This window comes from Thalassophryne amazonica, chromosome 3 (assembly GCF_902500255.1).
Source record: "Thalassophryne amazonica chromosome 3, fThaAma1.1, whole genome shotgun sequence".
In the NCBI taxonomy this organism is placed as follows: Eukaryota; Metazoa; Chordata; class Actinopteri; order Batrachoidiformes; family Batrachoididae; genus Thalassophryne; species Thalassophryne amazonica.
In genome coordinates this window covers 23,136,304-23,158,374 of record NC_047105.1, presented here as the reverse complement: position 1 = coordinate 23,158,374, position 22,071 = coordinate 23,136,304, and the positions used below count along the sequence as shown (strand labels likewise).

The 22,071-nt window shown below is 43.5% G+C and overlaps 1 protein-coding gene across 1 annotated transcript in view; it reads right to left on the bottom strand.

Annotated features, from left to right (window-relative positions):
• The window catches only part of LOC117506417 (dedicator of cytokinesis protein 3-like), a 544,822-nt gene extending 523,184 nt beyond the window's left edge, over positions 1 to 21,638 (bottom strand). The window contains exons 1-2 of the mRNA XM_034165920.1: positions 21,585 to 21,638; positions 21,140 to 21,259 (exon numbers count right to left, since the gene is read on the bottom strand). Of these exons, the coding sequence (XP_034021811.1) occupies positions 21,140 to 21,176 (37 nt within the window). The 5' untranslated portion in view covers positions 21,177 to 21,259; positions 21,585 to 21,638. The remainder of the gene's footprint in view (positions 1 to 21,139; positions 21,260 to 21,584) is intronic.
• Between the last annotated feature and the right edge of the window lie 433 nt (positions 21,639 to 22,071).

The window sequence follows — 22,071 nt, the reverse complement described above, 5'->3', positions numbered from 1 at the left end:
TGGACTGCCCAAAATCCACAAACAGGACGTGCCACTCAGGCCTATTGTATGTAGCACAGATTCCATCACATACAATTTGGCCAAGCACCTCAAGTGGATTTTGGCTCCTCTAGTGGGTAACTCAGACCACCATGTGGAGAACACACAAGATTTTGTGAACAAGATCAAGGACCTGCAGCTGGAGGCAGATGAAACTATGGTGTCATTTGATGTGACTTCGTTGTTCACCTGCATCCCCACCGCTGATGCCATCTCAGCTGTGAGGCAGAGACTGCTGGAGGATGTGTCTCTACCTGAAAGGACCAAACTCACACCAGACCACATCTGCCAACTCTTGGAGATCTGTCTTAACACCACGTATTTCCTGTTTAGGGGGAATTACTACAGGCAGATCCATGGTTGTGCGATGGGGTCTCCGGTATCCCCCATTGTGGCCAGTCTGTACATGGAGCGAGTGGAGAAGACAGCCTTGACATCGTTCACAGGCATCTCTCCCAGTCACTGGTTTTTCTCTGAATTTCTTCTTTTTATTGCCGGTAAACCAAATGTTTTCTCTCTATATCTCACAGCCAAGAATTCTGAAAAACATATGTTGAGCAGCAAGTTGCTCAGTTTGCTCAGTAACAGTAATTCTGTTTTGCACGCTATAAGACCGAGAAAGCTAGTTTTTTCTCGCTCAGTACTGGTGTATCCAGAATGTGTTTTTATCTGCACGTCTGTCTTTCTGAGTGTGAGAACTGAGTGCTGTGCATCCCCGGGGGAGGTGACGCTGCATTCACCAAACTCTATGGGCACCACAAAGCTGCATTCATCCATCTGAATAGCTGTTTTCTGCAACCAGACTAGTCAACCCAACTCCATTGGAGCGCCTCTCTGAGTTACCACTCTCCCTACTTTGGTATGCAAAAGCCTCATCCTACTAAAACACAAATGGTCGGTTTGACAAAAGAAAAAAAAATCCTTGCATGAAAATTTTGAAGAAACACACATTGTTAAGGAAGAGCAACAATTTTTGATAACCTTTCATCTTTTGAATGTACCTGCTCTGTTTTCACTTTACTCTGGTAGCATCGTTTGTAACATTTCAAAAAAATATATAGTGTTTCCATTAAACAGCAGAAATGTAATAGAGTCTCTTAGGTCTCAAATTAATCCTGTTCAGCCCAGGAAAAATAATAATCTTTTTTGCACATTTTACAAACTTCATGTCTTGACAGTAGCAAGGCTCCCATTTTGACTTAAATGGTATTTGGTTGGTAATTCATGCAGATACAGTTTGTCCACAGTAGGGTCTGTGATGAATGATATGTGCACAACTTAATCATCAGTCTTATCAGACGGTTTTACCGTGCAGCAAAGTACAGAAGAGTTGGGAGGGAGAGGATTAACCTGTATATAGAAATCAATGTGCCCACTGCCCCTTCAGCTGGAGTGACATGGGAGGCATTAAAGGCCTTTTTAAGAGGGCATATAATTCAACATGCTTCCTTCAAAAAGAGAGAGAGCCTTGCCATGCTCCAGGATCTTGAACAACAGATTGAAGTCATTGATTCTAGTTTTAAAATGGACCCCTCTTGATAAAACTTGAATAAATTGGCCAAACTGAAATATGAATTTAATGCCCACATTTCCAGGTGTAAGCGTAGGGGGTGACTGTCATAAACGTATGTTGTACGCCGACGACATTCTTTTTGTATCGGATCCAGAGCATTCCTTTTCCTCTCTGTTCAAAATAATTATCACGTTTTCAGATATCTCCAGTTATAAAGTAAATCTGACCAAGTCAGAGTCTTTCCCCTATCTTGCTACTGCCCTAAGACCCTTTTTCCAACTGGCATGTTCTCTTGGATGCAGAAGGGTATTAAGTATCTTGGTATTGTCTTCCCACCGCAGTTGTCAGACTTGATAAAAATAAATTTTGAAGCTCTACTAAGTGGGATGAGAGCTGATGTGGACCGCTGGTCTCAACTTTATCTTTCTATGTGGGGGAAGGTCAATATAATAAAAATGGTCTGTACACCCAAGTTTAATTATCTGTGTTACAAGTTTTACCTGTCCATGTTCCTTTGAACTATTTTAAACAATTTGATCAACTCTGTAATTTATTTATTTGGAGCAATAAGAAGCCTAGACTTAATTTGAGAAACCTACAGAGACCAGTGGACAGAGGTGGACTTATGCCTTTTCCCTCAGGCATTTGACACATTGTTTTTTTTACCCCCAGAGAAAGCACCCCCTTGGTTCTACCTTGAGAGCTTAGTTTGTTTACCCTTTACACCACTCTATAGTCTATCAATTAATCTCGGCCTTCATAACCAGTCACACCCTGTTCTGTCTCACTTGAAAGGAGTATGGAAGAAGATGTCCAAAATTTATAAATTTGACCCCCACCTCAATCAGTCTGCTGGTATTTGGCAAAATCCTAAACTCCACATAGCTAAGTCGCGTTTTTTTTTTTTTTTTTGGAAGTCCTGGTTTCAGAAAGGTATAAAAGTGTGGGGGATTTATATGACAATAATGTGTTGAAATCTTTTGAAAAACTCGCACAGGATTTTAATTTACCCTGGCAGGATTTTTGGAAATATTTGCAACTGCAACATCTGGTGGTAAAAACATTTGGCTCACCCACAAGGCCCCCTTCGTGCTTTGATACTGTGGAGGACATTAAAAAGGTTTTTGGATGTGGACACGAGGCCTCGGTCTACAACCTCTGGCAAAAATTATGGAATCACCGGCCTCGGAGGATGTTCATTCAGTTGTTTAATTTTGTAGAAGAAAAGCAGATCACAGACATGACACAAAACTAAAGTCATTTCAAATGGCAACTTTCTGGCTTTAAGAAACACTATAAGAAATCATGAGAAAAAAAAATTGTGGCAGTCAGTAACGGCTACTTTTTTAGACCAAGCAGAGGGAAAAAAAATATGGAATCACTCAATTCTGAGGAAAAAATTATGGAATCATGAAAAACAAAAGAACGCTCCAACACATCACTAGTATTTTGTTGCACCACCTCTGGCTTTTATAACAGCTTGCAGTCTCTGAGGCATGGACTTAATGAGTGACAAACAGTACTCTTCATCAATCTGGCTCCAACTTTCTCTGATTGCTGTTGCCAGATCAGCTTTGCAGGTTGGAGCCTTGTCATGGACCATTTTCTTCAACTTCCACCAAAGATTTTCAATTGGATTAAGATCCAGACTATTTGCAGGCCATGACATTGACCCTATGTGTCTTTTTGCAAGGAATGTTTTCACAGTTTTTGCTCTATGGCAAGATGCATTATCATCTTGAAAAATGATATCATCCCCAAACATCCTTTCAACTGATGGGATAAGAAAAGTGTCCAAAATATCAACGTAAACTTGTGCATTTATTGATGATGTAATGACAGCCATCTCCCCAGTGCCTTTACCTGACATGCAGCCCCATATCATCAATGACTGTGGAAATTTACATGTTCTCTTCAGGCTTTATAAATCTCATTGGAATGGCACCAAACAAAAGTTCCAGCATCATCACCGTACCCAATGCAGATTCAAGATTCATCACTGAATATGACTTTCATCCAGTCATCCACAGTCCACGATTGCTTTTCCTTAGCCCATTGAAACCTTGTTTTTTTCTGTTTAGGTGTTAATGATGGCTTTCGTTTCGCTTTTCTGTATGTAAATCCCATTTCCTTTAGGCGGTTTCTTACAGTTCGGTCACAGACGTTGACTCCAGTTTCCTCCCATTCGTTCCTCATTTGTTTTGTTGTGCATTTTCGATTTTTGAGACATATTGCTTTAAGTTTTCTGTCTTGACGCTTTGATGTCTTCCTTGGTCTACGAGTATGTTTGCCTTTAACAACCTTCCCATGTTGTTTGTATTTGGTCCAGAGTTTAGACACAGCTGACTGTGAACAACCAACATCTTTTGCAACATTGCGTGATGATTTACCCTCTTTTAAGAGTTTGCTAATCCTCTCCTTTGTTTCAATTGACATCTCTCATGTTGGAGCCACGATTCACCTGGTGCAACAGCTCTCCAAGGTGTGATCACTCCTTTTTAGATGCAGATCTGATGTGATGTAGGTGTTAGTTTTGGGGATGAAAATTTACAGGGTGATTCCATAATTTATTCCTCAGAATTGAGTGAGTCCATATTTTTTTCCCTCTGCTTGGTCTAAAAAAGTAACCGTTACTGACTGCCACAATTTTTTTTCTTGATTTCTTATAGTGTTTCTTAAAGCCAGAAAGTTGCCATTTGAAATGACTTTAGTTTTGTGTCATGTCTGTGATCTGCTTTTTTTCTACAAAATTAAACAACTGAATGAACATCCTCCGAGGCCGGTGATTCCATAGTTTTTGCCAGGGGTTGTACATGCCCTTTGTAACTGTCATGCTGTAACCACCCACACCGAGTTTCCTAAATAAAAGTGCGGCGCGGGACTTCACCCCTCAGAACAAGCACAGAAAAGCTGCCTATTCTGTCGCGGTGTTCTCCTTTGCAAAGCTCACAAAAGACAATCTCGGTTTCTACCTGAGTTCGTGCTTGGTTAATCATTTGAAACCAAGGGTTGGGCCTTTCGGACCTAACATACTGCAAACCTTGTTGGCTAGTGGTTAATAGGAATATGTCCAACAAATACCATCTGATAATTGAGTAAACTAAATTTCATAGATAAAAATACATGTAAAAATACCATACAGCCATTATCAGACATTATGGGAATGTCAGATTCTGGAGTTTTGTGATCCTACGTGGGATGTGTGTGTGTGTGTGTGTGTGTGTGTGTGTGTGTGTGTGTGTGTGTGTGTGTGTGTGTGTGTGTGTGTGTGTGTGTGTGTGTGTGTGTGTGTGTGCGCGCGCAGTGTTACACTTGATAAATTGTGAAGTAATTCTGATTTTGGTGTTAACAGAGCAAATCAAGAAGTCACAGCATGCAGCCTCAGCTGGAGCCTCCTCAAAGTGCCAAAGAGCAGAAAAATAAAATACACAGCCTCATTAAAATTCAGACAATGTCCCTTACTAACAGAGCGGTGAAGTCATGATTCTTCACATTGGCTTGCTGTCAAGAGTCCCTGCTCCTTCTTGAGGGTGACATCTTTGCATGGTCATTCAGCTAGAAAAGCCCTGACAGCTGTCAATTACTGACTCTGTGGGAGGTCTGGACGCCTCACATCCTTATGCTAAATTTGTTTAATTGTTTCCCATTGCTTTATTTATTTATTTATTTTTTGTCTCAGTTACAGCTAGCCTGTGTTGTGTCTTTAAAAAGTATGCATATTTTAAGATCAGTGGATCATCAGCATATAATTGTGAACATTTTTTAACTTGCTTACTTTTACTTACAAAAGGTCTCTGGTTCAAGACCACCTGTGCCCATTCTCCATGTAATATGGAGTTGAGACAGGAAGGATATCCGGCATAAAACCTACCCCAAATAAACATGCTGAACCACATCAGGGGCCTGTACTACGAAGCGGGGTTACTGGCTTATCAGGGTAACTTCAGGAGTAAGTTGATGACATGTGGAGTAACTTCCAGGTTAACCCGTACTACAAAAGGTGGATAGGTTTTGATCGAGGTATGCTGCCATGGCAATTTATGCTGTGTGCCAAACCTGCTCCGAGCAGGTTATGTTCTCGGTTATCTTGAGGTTTTCGCTTAACCACTCCCTTTATAAGTACCGTCCATCCACCTTCAATCACTCCGAAGACAATGCCGGCCTACCTGGATGATCCGTTTGATATTGGGGCACAAATTGTGAGGGGCTCTCTTTGCAGGGCGAGGGTTTTTAAAGACCGCCAGAATCCGCTGACATACCCGGATGATATTCTCTATGAAAGATATAGATTCTCAGCCGAGGGAATTCGTTATCTTTGTCAGCTGATCGGGCCAGAAGTCTGTAACATCACCCATCGTACACTGTAAAAAAAGGACTGTTGTTTATACAGGAAAACACTGGCAGCTGTGGTTACCAGGGAATTCCTGTAAAAAATACAGCAGTTAAATGTACAAAAAAAGAGAGCTCTTGTTTGTAGATTTAACAGTCCTTTTAATGTGAGTCAGCCGTGGTTCATTCACTGTAAATCCATATACATATGTCTGTAATGTTATCTACTGTGCTGCTGTATGTTTTACAGGAATTCCCTGGTAACCACAGCTGCCAGCGTTTTCCTGTACAAAAAAGTCATTTTTTTACAGTGTAGCAATGCCCCGACGATCGAGCAGATAATGTGCCTTGTGCCTATTTTGCCAGTGGACAATTTATGGATTCCCTCGGTGATGCTGAACATCTGAGCAAGAATACTGTATGTCGTATAATTTGCAAGGTAGTACTTGCTCTATCTAAACATGATGCATTTGTCATTTTCCCTGGCCATTTATCCGCAATGCAAATCAAAGAAGGGTTTTATGCAATCGCGTGTAATTACTAATATCAAAATAGGTCTAATGCATGTCCATTAATTAGGCGAAGTGGGGCTTATTAAGCTATGAATATAAACCTACCGTTCTAAAGAATGTTTTTATATTTCATCTTCACCTGCTGCCAGGTGCGTTTGGCACTGCTATTGCATCTGAAATATTGACAGGATTAGGAATAGCAATCATACAGTCAAGGTAGCCTATTTAGGAAACATTAAATTAACCTAACATTTATTAGTAGGCCTATGCCCACTTCTGAATCATGTTGCATCTGGGCGTAATTAATGAAAGGTGGTCATTTTTTTTACACATATTAGACATTCCATAGGTTAATCATCTGTAACAGATTTGGGGAACAACTGAATTGTATGTACGCATTTACCCGATCAGCAAAACGTTGCCAACAACCCTGTCTTGCTTTATTGGCAGATGATGTGTTTGATTTCCCCCTTAACATAAATTTAAATTCCTCGTAGCTCCGCATAATAATCGTGCATTCTTCTTCGGTAAAGTAAGGTGACCGCACGATCACTGAAAAATGGTGACGTGTGCTGCAACCTGCCCCTTTTATGTGAATGCGCACAAACTCCAATTAGGTTAACACAGGTTCAACAAATCAACATCTTATTCAGCGTCGTAGTACCGATTAACACCACTTGAGGAAACCAGGTTTTGTCAACCCCGGTTTAAGAGGTTGACCCTGGGTTACATCTGAGTAAATTAACCCTGCTTCGTAGTACAGGCCCCAGATCTGCTGTGGTGACCCCAACATAAAGGGAGAAGCTGGGGGGAAAAAAAATACTTTTACTGTATCGTTCCAAGTATAAGTCATATGAAAAATTTGGATTGTCTTATATTCAGGGTCCAGACTTTTAAATGTCTTATATATCCATAAAAGGAACTGGAACAAAATACAGGTGAAACAAGCCTGCCTTCACTGGAATGAAGCAACCCACCCCTTTAACTAATTCACAGTGCTGTGTGTCAGAGACACACAGTGATTGTCCTGAAGAGACCGTGTCTCAAACGTCAGCTGCTGTGGCGACCCCAAGGATAAAGGGAGAAGCTGAAAAAAATTACCTTTATCATATTGTTCCAAGTATAAAACATACAAAAAAATAGTACTGCCTTATACTTGTATTCAGGGTCTACATTCATGTCTTATATATCCAAAACAGGAATGGTACAAAATGTGTTGTGTGTTGGGGGGTGTGGCTGGAGGTTTTGGTGTTGTTTTCTTTTCTTTGCTCCTCAGGTGGCATGGAAGCTGATTTGTCTGTGGAAAAAAGGTGCTGGCTGAAGAATCCTCACCCTCGTCAATATCATGTGAGGCACCTGGGACTGGTGCTCACGTGCAGCCCTAAAGACTTTCAGCTGTAGCGGATAATTGGATGGCGTTCTGCTTTTAAGGCATGTGTGAATCAAGCAGAACTGCCGGGAACTCGACCTTGTGATGTTCGTTTGTGAGACGCTGAGGACTGCACCTGGGTTTGACACATTAAGCCTGTGAAGCAAGGAAGGGTGAGGACACATGCTGTCAGCACACAGTAACGAGAGTCAGTTTGTCGTGTCCACCTGGGGGGTGTCTGTTTGATGGTAGTGAGTCCAGGAGCACCGGACTTCTCTCCCCATGAACACTGGAGAGCGTGCCAGCAGTCACTCCTCTTGAAGGACATTGGGTTGGGGTTTTTTGTATAATTTATTTAGGCACAGGTGAAAAATAAATTGTTTTTTGTTGAAGGAACCGCTTTCTGGTTATTTTTAGTGCTGGGTCCTGTCTGACACAGGTTCGCTCCTCAATCTGCGTCGACACATAACAGTAGTTCCCGGCCATTCCATAATGGACCCAGCGGCAGAGGCGGTTCCTTTTGCCGAGAAAGTCCAAGAACACTTGGAGAAAATATGGGAGCAATTACAGTATCTCGCAAATCAAATTAAACAAACAGACGCCCGTGTTACGGAGCTTGCAGCGCAAGTCATTCCGCTTCCTGCTGCGTCAGCTGTGGCATCAGCGATACCGGGGCAGATAACTCCGTCACCCAGGGATTCGGTGTTCGAACCGATTATCTGTCATCCGGAGCCTTATGCGGGAGATGTCGAGGCTTGTGCTTCGTTTTTGATGCAATGTTCTCTGGTTTTTGCTCAGCGACCGGCTTCCTTCTCTTCTGATGGGAACCGTGTTTCATATGTGACAAATTTGCTCCGAGGTGACGCCTTAGCTTGGGTCACAGTGTTGTGGAGTAACGACTCGCCATTGTTAGGGTCCTTTAAGGGTTTCTCCCGGGAGTTCCGACTGGTTTTTGATCATCTGGTGAAAACGAATACCGTTGCTCAACGGTTACTGAATCTTAGGCAGGGGAGGCGGAGTGCGGCGGAGTATTCCGTGGACTTTCGGATTTTTTTCTGCCCGGTCAGGTTGGAATGCCGCAGCTTTGCGGGGCGTGTTTGTGGACGGGTTAAATGAGTCATTAAAGGACGAGCTGGCGGTCCGTGACGAACCAAACGATTTAGATGAGCTAATATCGTTGGTAATTCGTCAGGATGATCGGATGAGGGAGCATGGACGCGAGAGAGGACGCCCATCAGAGCGGGGTTTTTCGTCTCGGGGCTTTCCCCGACACAGGTCTGGGCCGCCTCGTCTTCGCCCCACTGAGGCTCCCCCGACGGGACCTCTGGCTCCTCCTGCCGACGAGCCCATGCAGCTCGGTCGAGCAGAGATTTCTGTATTGCCCCGACTATTAGACGTCAAAAAGAATAATGGTGACGTGACTCCAAGTTTTCTGGGACCGGCAATATAATACACATATATACAAAAAAAAAAAAACCCAGCACGGGTAATTGTTTTTTTTTTTCTTCTTCTCTCTTTTTTTCTTCTATTTTTGGTTGGTGATTTGTAGGTTTGTCTGGAGGGGGAGGAGTGGCTGTTCGGCGGTTGGATGTCCACCTGGACTCTTGTCCTTATTGCTTTTTTATGTGTTTTTAGGTATTTTCTGTTTGGGCTTGTTGGGTCGTTTTCTTTTGTTGTTTTTTATTTCTCTACATTCCTAACCCCGGCCTCACTTGCCCCAAGACCGTTTGTCTTGTGGGTGGTGGGGTGGTGCAGGTTGGTCACTGAGTATTCTCAGAAGACCTCTGCACCTAGGGGGGGGGGGTGTTAGAGGCGTTTTTTTTGTTTTGGTTAGGGCCCGGTTCCACTCCAGCCTCGGCGTGCCTTTGTACTGTTTGTCATTGGTGTTGCCGGGGTATGGTGCTGCGGGGACTTACCTCAGTCGGAGGGGTGGCCCGATCTGTTGCCGTTTGCCATTTTGGTGGTTTCACCCCTCCCGAGGGGCTGGGGTATGGTCAAGTTGAGGCACCGGACGTTTTTCCGGTTCTCCGCTGCGCCTTGGGGTTGGAGCCGGGCTAGTTTTTTCCTGTTCCCTTCTCCGGCTTAGTATTGCGAGCGGTTCGCTGCTATTGAACCACCAAAGGCCTCTGGGTGGGACCTAGGGTCTTTCAGGGTGCCGGGGAGGGTAACGGGGTTTAGAGTCGTTTTACCATCCCCCGGGGTTGTTTTTGGTAGTCCTCCGGGGGTTGATTTTTGCTTTTGTTTTGTTTCCTTCCAGGTTCCGCCTCCAGGGTTGATGGGACGGTCCTCTGGGGGGGAACTGGCTTGGGGCTAACTGGCCGAGTGTGCCTGGGTCTGGGGTTCCGGGGTTGTGGGGGGAGCGCCTCCTGGGGTTGATGGTACGGTCCCCTGGGGGGCGCCGTTTCACTCTATGTACACCTGGGGACCTGTGTGGGATCTTGGTTCTGGCTGTTCCTCCTGGAACAGGCGATGAAGGCCTTCTGGGGGGGGGTTGGTCTTTGCAGGTCATTCTGGGAGGGTTGTTTGTTATTTTTCTTTCGTGTATTTCTGTTTATATTGTGTTTGTGGGACTATGTTGGGTTTTGGTGTTTGGGATGATTTTCTTTTCTTCCCGGGGTTTGATGGGACGGTCCCCTGGGGAGGTTGATGGGTGGGTTTTGTGTTTTTTTTTGTGTGTTGGATTTTTGGGGTTTGTTTTGGGGCTTTTGTTGACTCCAGCCGGCCTTCCAGCTGCGGTGCCTGTCCTGTTGTCTGTGGTGGACCTCGGGAGCGTGGTGCTGTTTGCTTCCTGGTATGGACCCCGGAGTGAGGTGCTGTTCTCGGTCCTGGTCTGGTCGGTCGCCGGGGGGCTTCCCGTTGATGGGGGGGTACTGTTGTGTGTTGGGGGGTGTGGCTGGAGGTTTTGGTGTTGTTTTCTTTTCTTTGCTCCTCAGGTGGCATGGAAGCTGATTTGTCTGTGGAAAAAAGGTGCTGGCTGAAGAATCCTCACCCTCGTCAATATCATGTGAGGCACCTGGGATTGGTGCTCACGTGCAGCCCTAAAGACTTTCAGCTGTAGCGGATAATTGGATGGCGTTCTGCTTTTAAGGCATGTGTGAATCAAGCAGAACTGCCGGGAACTCGACCTTGTGATGTTCGTTTGTGAGACGCTGAGGACTGCACCTGGGTTTGACACATTAAGCCTGTGAAGCAAGGAAGGGTGAGGACACATGCTGTCAGCACACAGTAAAGAGAGTCAGTTTGTCGTGTCCACCTGGGGGGTGTCTGTTTGATGGTAGTGAGTCCAGGAGCACCGGACTTCTCTCCCCATGAACACTGGAGAGCGTGCCAGCAGTCACTCCTCTTGAAGGACATTGGGTTGGGGTTTTTTGTATAATTTATTTAGGCACAGGTGAAAAATAAATTGTTTTTTGTTGAAGGAACCGCTTTCTGGTTATTTTTAGTGCTGGGTCCTGTCTGACGCAGGTTCGCTCCTCAATCTGCGTCGACACATAACAAAATGGGCAGGAGTGGTGGCCAAGTGGTTAAGTGGGCAGCATGGTGACTTAGTGGTTAGCACCGTTGCCTTACAGCAAGAAGATCATGGGATCTGAGAGACAGCCAAGTGGAAACCATTTCGAAAATTCAGATGGCTTTCGGTGAAGATCTAATGGAGATCACACAGATTAAGGACAATTACAACTGGATTAAAGACGGCCCATAGCGGCGGATGGCGTGCCGCGCACCGAGCAGCGATCGACAGGCTCAAAAGACCAGATCATTTCCAAAGTGAACGCTTTGTTGATCCGGGACGTTGTCTGACTACCAGAGAAATGGCAAGACAGCTGGACATAGCACTTTTTCAGCACATTCCACTGTTACAGGAGTTTTTGTAATGGAAAGAGGAGCGGAGAAATTCACCACGGAGCCGCTCATGGCACGGGACGAAAGCACCTCCGTGTTGGTCTCACAGGACAAGCCCTAACATGCCCAGCTCTTGCACCATTCGGAAGATTCAGACGGCTTTCGGTGGCTTTTCAGTCATGTGACTATCCGAGAAATTGTGGACGACCTGGACATGCTACAACATGTCCTGTGAGGCTTCATCACGGCGTTGCTTTTTGTTGTATGCCCTGCGCCTCCGTCCCGACACGCGAAGTCCTCCGCACGTCTTTTCATGACAAAAAACTCCTGTAACAGTGGAATGTGCCGTTCATTTCCAAACACTTTGTTGATCCGGGACGTCATCTGACAACCACAGAAATGGCAGACATCAGCACTTTTTCGGCATGAGGAACGAATGGGAGGAAACTGGAGTCAACGTCTGTGACCGAACTGTAAGAAACCGCCTAAAGGAAATGGGATTTACATACAGAAAAGCTAAACGAAAGCCACCATTAACACCTAAACAGAAAAAAAACAAGGTTACAATAGGCTAAGGAAAAGCAATCGTGGACTGTGGATGACTGGATGAAAGTCATATTCAGTGATGAATCTCAAATCTGCATTGAACAAGGTGATGATGCTGGAACTTTTGTTTGGTGCCGTTCCAATGAGATTTATAAAGATGACTGCCTGAAGAGAACATGTAAATTTCCACAGTCATTGATGTTATGGGGCTGCATATCAGGTAAAGGCACTGGGGAGATGGCTGTCATTACATCATCAATAAATGCACAAGTTTACGTTGATATTTTGGACACTTTTCTTATCCCATCAATTGAAAGGATGTTTGGGGATGATGAAATCATTTTTCAAGATGATATTGCATCTTGCCATAGAGCAAAAACTGTGAAAACATTCCTTGCAAAAAGACACATAGGGTCAATGTCATGGAATGCAAATAGTCCAGATCTTAATCCAATTGAAAATCTTTGGTGGAAGTTGAAGAAAATGGTCAATGACAAGGCTCCAACCTGCAAAGCTGATCTGGCAACAGCAATCAGAGAAAGTTGGAGCCAGATTGATGAAGAGTACTGTTTGTCACTCATTAAGTCCATGCCTCAGAGACTGCAAGCTGTTATAAAACCCAGAGGTGGTGCAACAAAATACTAGTGATGTGTTGGAGCGTTATTTTGTTTTTCATGATTCCATATTTTTTTCCCTCTGCTTGGTCGAAAAAAGTAAGCATTACTGACTGCCACAATTTTTTTTCCTGATTTGTTATAGTGTTTCTTAAAGCCAGAAAGTTGCCATTTGAAATGACTTTAGTTTTGTGTCATGTCTGTGATCTGCTTTTTTTCTACAAAATTAAACAACTGAATGAACATCCTCTGAGGCTGGTGATTCCATAATTTTTGCCAGGGGTTGTAGATCTCTTTCAGTGCAGCTTCTTGTTCTGACTTAAACATGAAGTTAACACCCAAGTCTTTCATTGGCAACTGTAAATGGTCATCAAACCATTCCAATCGTATCTTTCTGAACTCTTCTACATCAAACTCTATCGTGTCAATGTTTACAATGTGCTTGAGCAATAACAGGTGAAGCTGCTCATAAACTTTAAGTTTCTTAAATATGTATTATGGCCACTCTTAAAACTTCAGTTATCTTTATCATTTTATTACTGGTAAATTTTAGAATTAATTTAGATGAGATATATTCATTATCTCACAGGAATATATATCACAATTATCTGAGAACTACTTTTTGTGCAGGAATTCATCAAGCACGTCGGCCGCAGGCGCTTACTAACACAGAATACCCAGAAAGTGGACACTTCAGTTGTTCGGCAATAACGAGAGTGTCCACTTTTAGCTTGCCATAAGCTAAGCTAGTGGCGCTCGTGAGAGTGTGATCTGTGCATTAATGTTCAAATCTTCAGAATTAGAGTTATATTCACTTTGTACATTTTAAGAGTTTACATTAAAGTAGACCACTGAAATAAATGTGGACAGATCTCAGAAAGAAATAGCTGATATGTATTTATAAGACCCTTATGAATACAGTAAAGTAAATCTGCAAGCCCAAATTTGTAATTCAGCGGAGAAATCTTCATTTAAAAATGACAAATTTGCAGCTAAAATTTGGCCCTCAGCGAAAACTGTTTGCACATCCGGGTCATTGCAGAAGACGGAGCGCTCCCGCCTTCAGTCCAAACCCGCATTGAAATTGATTTTATCTGTTAGTAATGTTATTGTTATACACGTCCTGGTTTCAGCATCCAAAGGTAAGCTGCAATGAATGTGAGATACAGCTCTGCATGCTCAGATCAGCGGCGACATTGACAGCAGGTGACGTTCTTCCCCGACGCCTCGCTCTCTGCCTCCGCTGCACTTACTGAGTCTGCGTGCTCGGTAAACGCTGAAGCGAGCCACTCACATCGCCCCCGTGTCTGCTGTGCAGCCGGCACCACGTCCCTGTCTACTGAATGGAGGTGCAGCCAACTTGGCAAAAGTCCAGACTACACTCGCTGTTTTGATGCGGAGCGGCCGGTGACAGCTGTTGCTGCAAGGACAGACTTTCCGTAGCGCCGCACATCTCGGTAATCAGAGCCGCAGAGCTCCGTGGCCGCTGAGACAGGTTTATATCTTTTTAATGACTTGGATTCTTTGCGGGTCCCGCCTCCGTACCCCACAACGGTAACACCGGAGGCTAAAGACAAGTAGATTTTCAATGCGACACCACTCAATCAAACAGGCGTATGAAAAAGTCCCCCAAAATAATTTTCAAGCACAAATAAAAGAAATGTGTACTCACCAAACGTACTGCAAGACAATATGAAGTTTTAAAAAAAGTAGATCCTTCCGTATAAGACAAGAAAAAGGTGCAGATGCAAACTCACGTAAATCCACAAATTACAGTTGGCGCGCGCAATGCATGCTGGAATAGGGTCTTTTCCCTGACATCTCGGCAGCGTCCTGGATGTGATGACAGTTTTGCGGAGGGCTAAATTTTAGCTGTAAATTTGTCATTTTTAAATGAAGATTTCTCCATTGAATGACAGATCTAGGCTTTCAGATTTACTTTACTACATTCAGAAGGATCTTATGTGTAAATAGAAGTCATTTTTTGGTCCAAAGATCTGACTGCATTTATTTCAATGCAGGTCTACTTTAATGTAGTTATTCTGTAGTTATGGCCCAAGTAGAGGGTCACCCCTTTGAATCTGGTCTGCTTGAGGTTTCTTCCTCAAATCATCAGAGGGAGTTTTTCCTTACCAGTGGGGTACCACTTGCTCTAGGGGTTGGTAAGGTTAGACCTTACTTGTGTGAAGTGCCTTGTTTGTACGGACATGAACTAACAACTGTCCGTTGTGACGCACGTGTGTCTGCTTGCTGTCATCACATGTACATAAAAACATATATCGCTGTTGCAATGGGTTGCAACGAGCACGCACACATTGTCAGGCTGCCTCCAGGTGAAACTGACCGTCAGATTATTACACACAGCGGGCAATCTGAATGTCACGTCACCCATGTGAGCTCTGTTCCACATGACGCGGTGTCTGTTCTGTGGCGCGCTGTCCACAAGACATGCATGTCAGGCAGGACATGTGCAAGGCGCTGGCTGGACACACCTCCAGAAGGTGTGGACATGTTAAGAGCGCCCTGCTTCTCATTCATGTCATTTCATGACTGCACATCTGTGACCATGGGTCATCTACAGAGGAGCAGATGGATCATACTTGTATTGTCCGCTTGATCAGAGGGATTCAATAAAATGTGGTGTTTTTAATATGGTGTGTGGTTTTATTTTTTCTTCAATACATCCATGTCCTTGATATCAGACATTTCCCTGCACATTTTACAGGACAGCGATGGTAGCTCAGTGGTAAAGTTGACGATATGACAAAAGACTGGATGTCGTTGGCACGAGGTGTCTTCGAAGGATCACTGAGTACTACTGGAATGAGTTTGTATCAAACAAACACTTACTAAGACACTAAGATGAGGAGTAGCACTTGCATTGTAAGGGAGCACGAGCTGCGACATTTTTGCTGTGTGGCCCATTTCTCTGTGCATGATCCAGCACGCAGGTGCCTCAGTGTTGAGGACCCCAGTAAATGAAGAAGGCCAAGGGGACACCTACATTTCACCTGGCTGCGGCAGATGGGTGGTTATTTTGTAGCTATGGGAATGGACCGGTTGCCTGCCTTGGTGGATGCCATCCAGGACCCAAGGCAGTTCCATGGTGTTGTGGATGCAGTAAAGCACAGCACCAGTGCATGCTCTCACACTTGACTTGACTTGGATAAACAATTGAGAAAAACACTAGCTGTTGGAAATGGTGTCATTACTTAGTGTGTCCAGCAGAGGGCACGCCGACTATATTATAACAGTGCTGTCTTATCCGGGATCAGGTCATGTATGGAGATGAGTGAGTGAGCGAGTGAGAGTGTCGAGGATGGCTGGGACCCCCATCAACCATTGGTCACATTAAGTACAAGACACAGAGGCAACAAAATGTAAAGGAATCATTGCCCCTTTTTTTGTATCTATCTTCAGATATATCGGGATTGTAAAGTTTTTTACTCTAACATTGGTATAAGCACCCCCAAAATTCTTATGTTGGGCTCTAATGGCAACCACCCAGACAGAAATCCAGTATGTAACTACAAAAATGGTTCATGACACAAAGATTACCTGCTAGTTTCTTGGTTGGTCTTTCGATAATCAAAGGACAAATAAATAAATAAATAACTCAGGCTGAGCCAAAATGTCTGACTTAGCGGGAACGTGGCTATGAAATGTATTTACAAAACCGAAGACTGAAGCTGAAAATAATTTTGTCTAGTCATGTGTTAGATGTTTGTTTTGATCTTGCATCTTCATCACTTATTTTCAATATCCTATGAATGGAAACTGCTTTTGCTATCTCTGTCCAGCTCTGCTTTTCAAAGAACAATTTTATCTGCTGTCTGTCTGAACAATACGAACAGCCAAAACTGAAGCCACAACTTTGATATTGTGCCATGGTGAGCGTCTATCATGACCGACTGCTTTACTGCACTGTGTAGAAAAACCAGCTCAGGATTCGACAGGGGAAATGATCGTGTACAGCGATGTTTTGTGTAACGCATACCTTTTTTGGCTTCACACTTGGAGGGAAAATTATTGTGCAGCACTTTAATGACACATGATGAAGGCATGGGTTTGCTGCAAACTACAGGGCTTGCAGGTGGAGTCAGCAAGATTGTGGCATCAATGTTAAATGATGCTTTAGATTAGAGGAGGTGTACATGGGAACAGACCGGCCAGAAATGCACGGTGTTCAGTTAGTGGACGGTAGACAGTGAAAGGTACAGAGGGATGGGTGATTTATCTATGTGGATGATAGAATAAACCACTGAATCTCATTTGAAAACATTCCCTCGTGTTATACTGCAGTATAATATTGGCTGATAAATCACAGCTGCACTCTGTTTAATGGCACCACCCACTAAAGCACAAGTAACACAGCACAATGTTCATACCTGCTAAGGAAAGTCCTGGCCCCTGATCCTGATCCAACTCATTTTATAATGAATACCTGCCAATATAGAGTCACGATCCCCTACCTGTATTTTCCTTGACATTACACTGCACTCCATAAAACTGCACTCCAGTCATCACCTATCTCAGCGACAGATATCTGAAACTTTTGTACAACAATCATTTCCGCATAAATTCAGCATTATTTCATCATAAAAGATGGAGGAAGCGATCAGAGCGCTGTGGCTACACAAGCTGCTAGCTGATGCGTTCTCTGCACATCGGTCATTTCAAAGCGTCACAGAGTATCGTTCTCGTTTCTGCTTAAAACTGACTTTAGAAGGATTTAAGAGGTTTTACCTTGTCATCTGATGGTTAATAATCCCATTAATCCATTTGATCGCTTTGGGTGAAGAGACTGTCTCAGATGAACTGCTGAGCTCTGAAATGACACATGCACAGAGAAGGCAGTGCAGACCAATTTTGGGGGGGGCGTTTGGTCTGTGACACCGGTACATTGGAGATAATCCAATTGGCATTTTCTGGAGTATAAATCGCACCAGAGTGTATGTCAAACCTTTTAAGAAATGGCTCTTGAAGAGGAAAATTCCATATATAAGTCACACCAGAGTATAAGTCGCACCTGTTAAAATAATGCCTCTTGAAGAGAAAAACCCCATATATATGTCACATCGGGGTGCAAGTTGCACCTGTTTATTTAACTGGTGCAAGTTGCACCAGTTAAATATCATATAGCAAAGGAACACACTGATATTTGAGAAGTGAAATGAAGTTTCTAGTATTTACACAAAGTGTGCAATAATTATTTAAATAAAACTGGGCAGGTGCATAAGTTTGTCATTTTATTGATTTGAATACATTTACCACTAATTATTGGAACACAAAATTGGTTTGGTAAGCTCATTGACCCTTGACCTCACAAGTGAATCCAATCATGAGAAAGGGTATTTAAGGTGGCCATTTGCAAATATGTCAACTCTTTGCATCACTTATAATGAGTGGCAACATGGGAGCCTCTAAACAACTCTCAAATAACCTGAAAATAAAGATGGTTCAACATCATGGTTTAGGGAGAGGATACAAAAAGCTATCTCAGAGATTTCAGCTGTCAGTTTCCACTGTGAGGAACATAATGAGGAAATGGAAGACCGCAGACACAGTACTAGTTAAGGCCCGAAGTGGCAGCTCAAGTAAAATCCCACATAAACTGAAGCGAAGGAAGGTGAGAACAGTTATAGTCAACCCACAGACCTGCTCCAAAGACCTACAACATAATCTTGCTGCATATAGTGTCTCTGTGTATCGTTCAACTATAGAGCACACTTTGCACAAGGAGATTCTGTATGATGCTGTAATGCAGAGGAAGCCTTTTCTGTGTACACACCACAAACAGAGTCGCTTGAGGTACACTAAAGCACATTTGGACAACCCATATTCATTTTGGAATGTGGTGCTGTGGATTGATGAAACTAAAATTGAGTTATTTGGACATGACAAGGGGCAGTATGCATGGCTGAAAAATAACACAACATTCCAAGAAAAACACTTGCTACCTACAGTAAAATTTGGAGGTGGTTCCATCATGCTGTGGGGCCAGCGCAGGTCCTGGGAATCTTATTGAAGTTGAGGGTCACATGGATTCCAGTCATTATCAGCAGATTCTTGAAAACAATGTTCATGAATCAGTGACAAAGTTGAAGTTGCACCGGGGCTGGATCTTTCAACAAGACAACAACCCTAAACACTGCTCAAAATCTACTAAGGCATTCATGCAGAGGAACAAGTACGTTTGGAATGGCCATCTCAATCCCCCGACCTGAATATTATTGAAAATCTGCGGTGTAATTTTAAGCGGGCTGTCCATGCTCAGAAACCAACAAACCTGAGATGTTTTGTTAAGAAGAATGGTCCAAAATACCTTCAACAAGAATCCAGACTCTCATTGGAAGCTATAGGAAGCATTTAGAGGCTGTTATTTCTGCAAAAGGAGGCTCTACTAAATATTGATATATTTTTTCTGTTGGGGTGCCCAAATTTATGCACCTGCCTAATTTTGTTTAAAGAATTATTGCACACTTTCTGTAAAACCTATGAACTTCATTTCACTTCTCAAATATCACAGTGTTTGTCTGCTATATGATATATTTAACTGAAATTTCTGATCCAAACAACCAATGATTTATATTGGAAAATCATGAAAATCATCTGGGGCGTCCAAACTTTTACATACAACTGTAAGTCATACCATAGTATAAGTCGCACCTGTTAATAAAAGGCCCCTTGAATAAGAAAATTCCATATGTAAGTCACATCGGAGTATAAGTCAAACCTGTTGAAAAAATGAACCTTGAAGAGAAAAATTTCATATACAAGTCACACTGGAGTACAAGATGCACCAGAGTGTTGTGGCTGGCGTGCCTGGCTGGCTTTTGTGTGTCTTTTGTTTCTGTCTTTTGGTTTTCCTCCCAGGTGGTGCATATTTGGGACTGAGTGGCTGTGTACCTGAGTTTATCAGGACCTCACCCTGATCACCTGAGGCTGATCACGTGCAGCTCTTCAGGACTCACAGCTGTGGTGCATCTACATGGATTGGAACATGGTAGCATTTAAGTCTGGAGTACACAGTGTGTATTTGCCAGAGACTCGACCTTGTGACCAGACGATTGAGATCGTCGTCTCTAGAGCCATCTCCCATCTGTGGATGCAGAGAACGTCCAGGTTTGATGCATGGTCTGTGAAAGAGGAGGGGGTGAGGTCTCACGCTCGTCAGCACACTTCCTGTGGTACGTTTGGTTTTGTGACTAACATTTATACAGTCAGTAAATGTGGTGTCCCTCACACCTTATTATATTGAGCTGTATGTTAGTCGTTTAAATCAGCTTCCACTGCAGTGGAGTTTTGTGAACAGGGTGTTCTATGCCTGCAGGGTGGGAAGCTGATTTGCAATTAAGCCAGGAAGTGTTTGCTGTTTGTACACCTTTGAGTGGTCTCTCTGTGTGTTGAGTGTGGACTCACATAATGATTTCTTCTTTCACAGACTCGGTTTGTCGCGGCCACCTGGGGGGTGTCGGCGGGGTCTTTGGGTCCGAACAGTTTTCTGGCTCCGGACCGTTAGCGCTGCTGGGAGCGCACCGCAATCCACAACGCCAGACCGCGCACTCTTTTGTTGTTTTCGTATCACTTCACTGTTATGTTTATTAAACTCTGTTATCCTTTGTACCGTGCTCTGCTTATTTCATACTGGGTCCTTCAAACGCTGGTCGGTTCTCCGGGCTGCGTCCGACACATAACACCAGAGTATAAGCTTAACCTGAGGTGAAACTGGAATGTTTTCAGTAAGGTGAAGCCGAGTTGAATGGTACATTTCAGCTTCCACCGAATTAAATATTTGTTCCATTGAATGCATAAACATTCATTTTTGTACATTATTTTGTTTAGTGCTTTGATTTCTGGGAAAATTCTATGCAAGTAGTCATTCTAATTATTATTATTAGCAACAAATGTGTGACTTTTAGACATATGTCCCACTGGAGTATAAGTTGCAGGGCTTCCCAAACTTGTAAAAATCTGCGACTTATACTCTGGAAAATATCATATACGTTTAAAAAAAATAAAATAAAAAACTCAATGAAATTGACAAAACATATATTTTGCCATTTCAAAGCAGAAAGCAATTACAGCCCCTGAAAACACTTTTATAAGCAGTGCCTTAAGTTATGCTAGTGACACCAGAAGTTAGTACAACACCATTTTGCTACCCGGGCATGAAGGGCATAATATTTTAAAAAGTTGTTGTCTTCGTTTGAAACTGATCATTCAGTTTTTGATGAAGGAAATGTTTTTACATACTTCATACATGTAAGAACTGGGGAAGCAACATTGAAAACTTGCAAAGAAATGTAAAGTTTTGGAAACTACTGGCTATGTGGCGGAATCTTCAGAAATGCAATCATCATTAAAAACTCACCCACTCCAATTTTCTCCTCCTCTGTCGGAGTCCACATGATGTCCACGAAGAGCAAAAATCCACCCGCGAGTACAAATCACGCACTGTGTCTCCTCTCATAGAATCTGACAGGGAGCGCCACTGCAGAGCGAGAAAAGTTTTTCAGGATGGAGAGAACCTGTTCAGGTGTTCTAAGAGACAAAAAAAAAAAAAAAAATCACCTTGTTTGGAGAAAGACAAATGTCTCATATCCAGTTCAGTCTCTGTGGGTGAAGATAATCCAGACGGAAGCCATTCGTGTTTGAAGACAACGGGAGACACACTGTCTGGGTAAATAAACATGAACAAAAACTACATGAAGCTCCAAGTCCACGACAAGATGGAATCAGGATGTTTTCTGTGTGCACCAGAGGCGTCTGTTAGAGACGCATTTGACAGCCTCTGCAGCTCCCCACGCTCATTTTACCTGCAGAACATCAATAAAGAGCAGTTTGACTCCCGCTGGTCCGGAGCCGCTGCTCAATTCACACATAATCCAGTTCTGACTGCAGCGGGAGAGGAACAACAGCAGTGGAGCCTCGGGGAGAGAGAGAGAGAGAGAGAGAGAGAGAGAGAGAGAGAGAGAGAGAGAGAGAGAGAGAGAGAGAGAGAGAGAGAGAGACGAACAAAGTGTGTGTGTGTGGGGGGGGGGGGGGGGGGGGGGGGGATTTGATGAATGGATTGGTGCCCTGTCAGGTTTTGTTTAGTCATGGCAACATTATGTGAAAGATACAATTCAAAGTCAATTTGCGCTTTTCATGCATCACCCGCTTCTCTCTGACACACACAGACTGGTGTCAACAATAGTGCCAAATGCCATCTATATTATAATAGCCAAGTGGCCTCTGTGTGTGTGTGTGCATGTGTGTGTGTGTGAGTGCGCCTGTATGGATTTGATCAAGGAGAAACTGGGG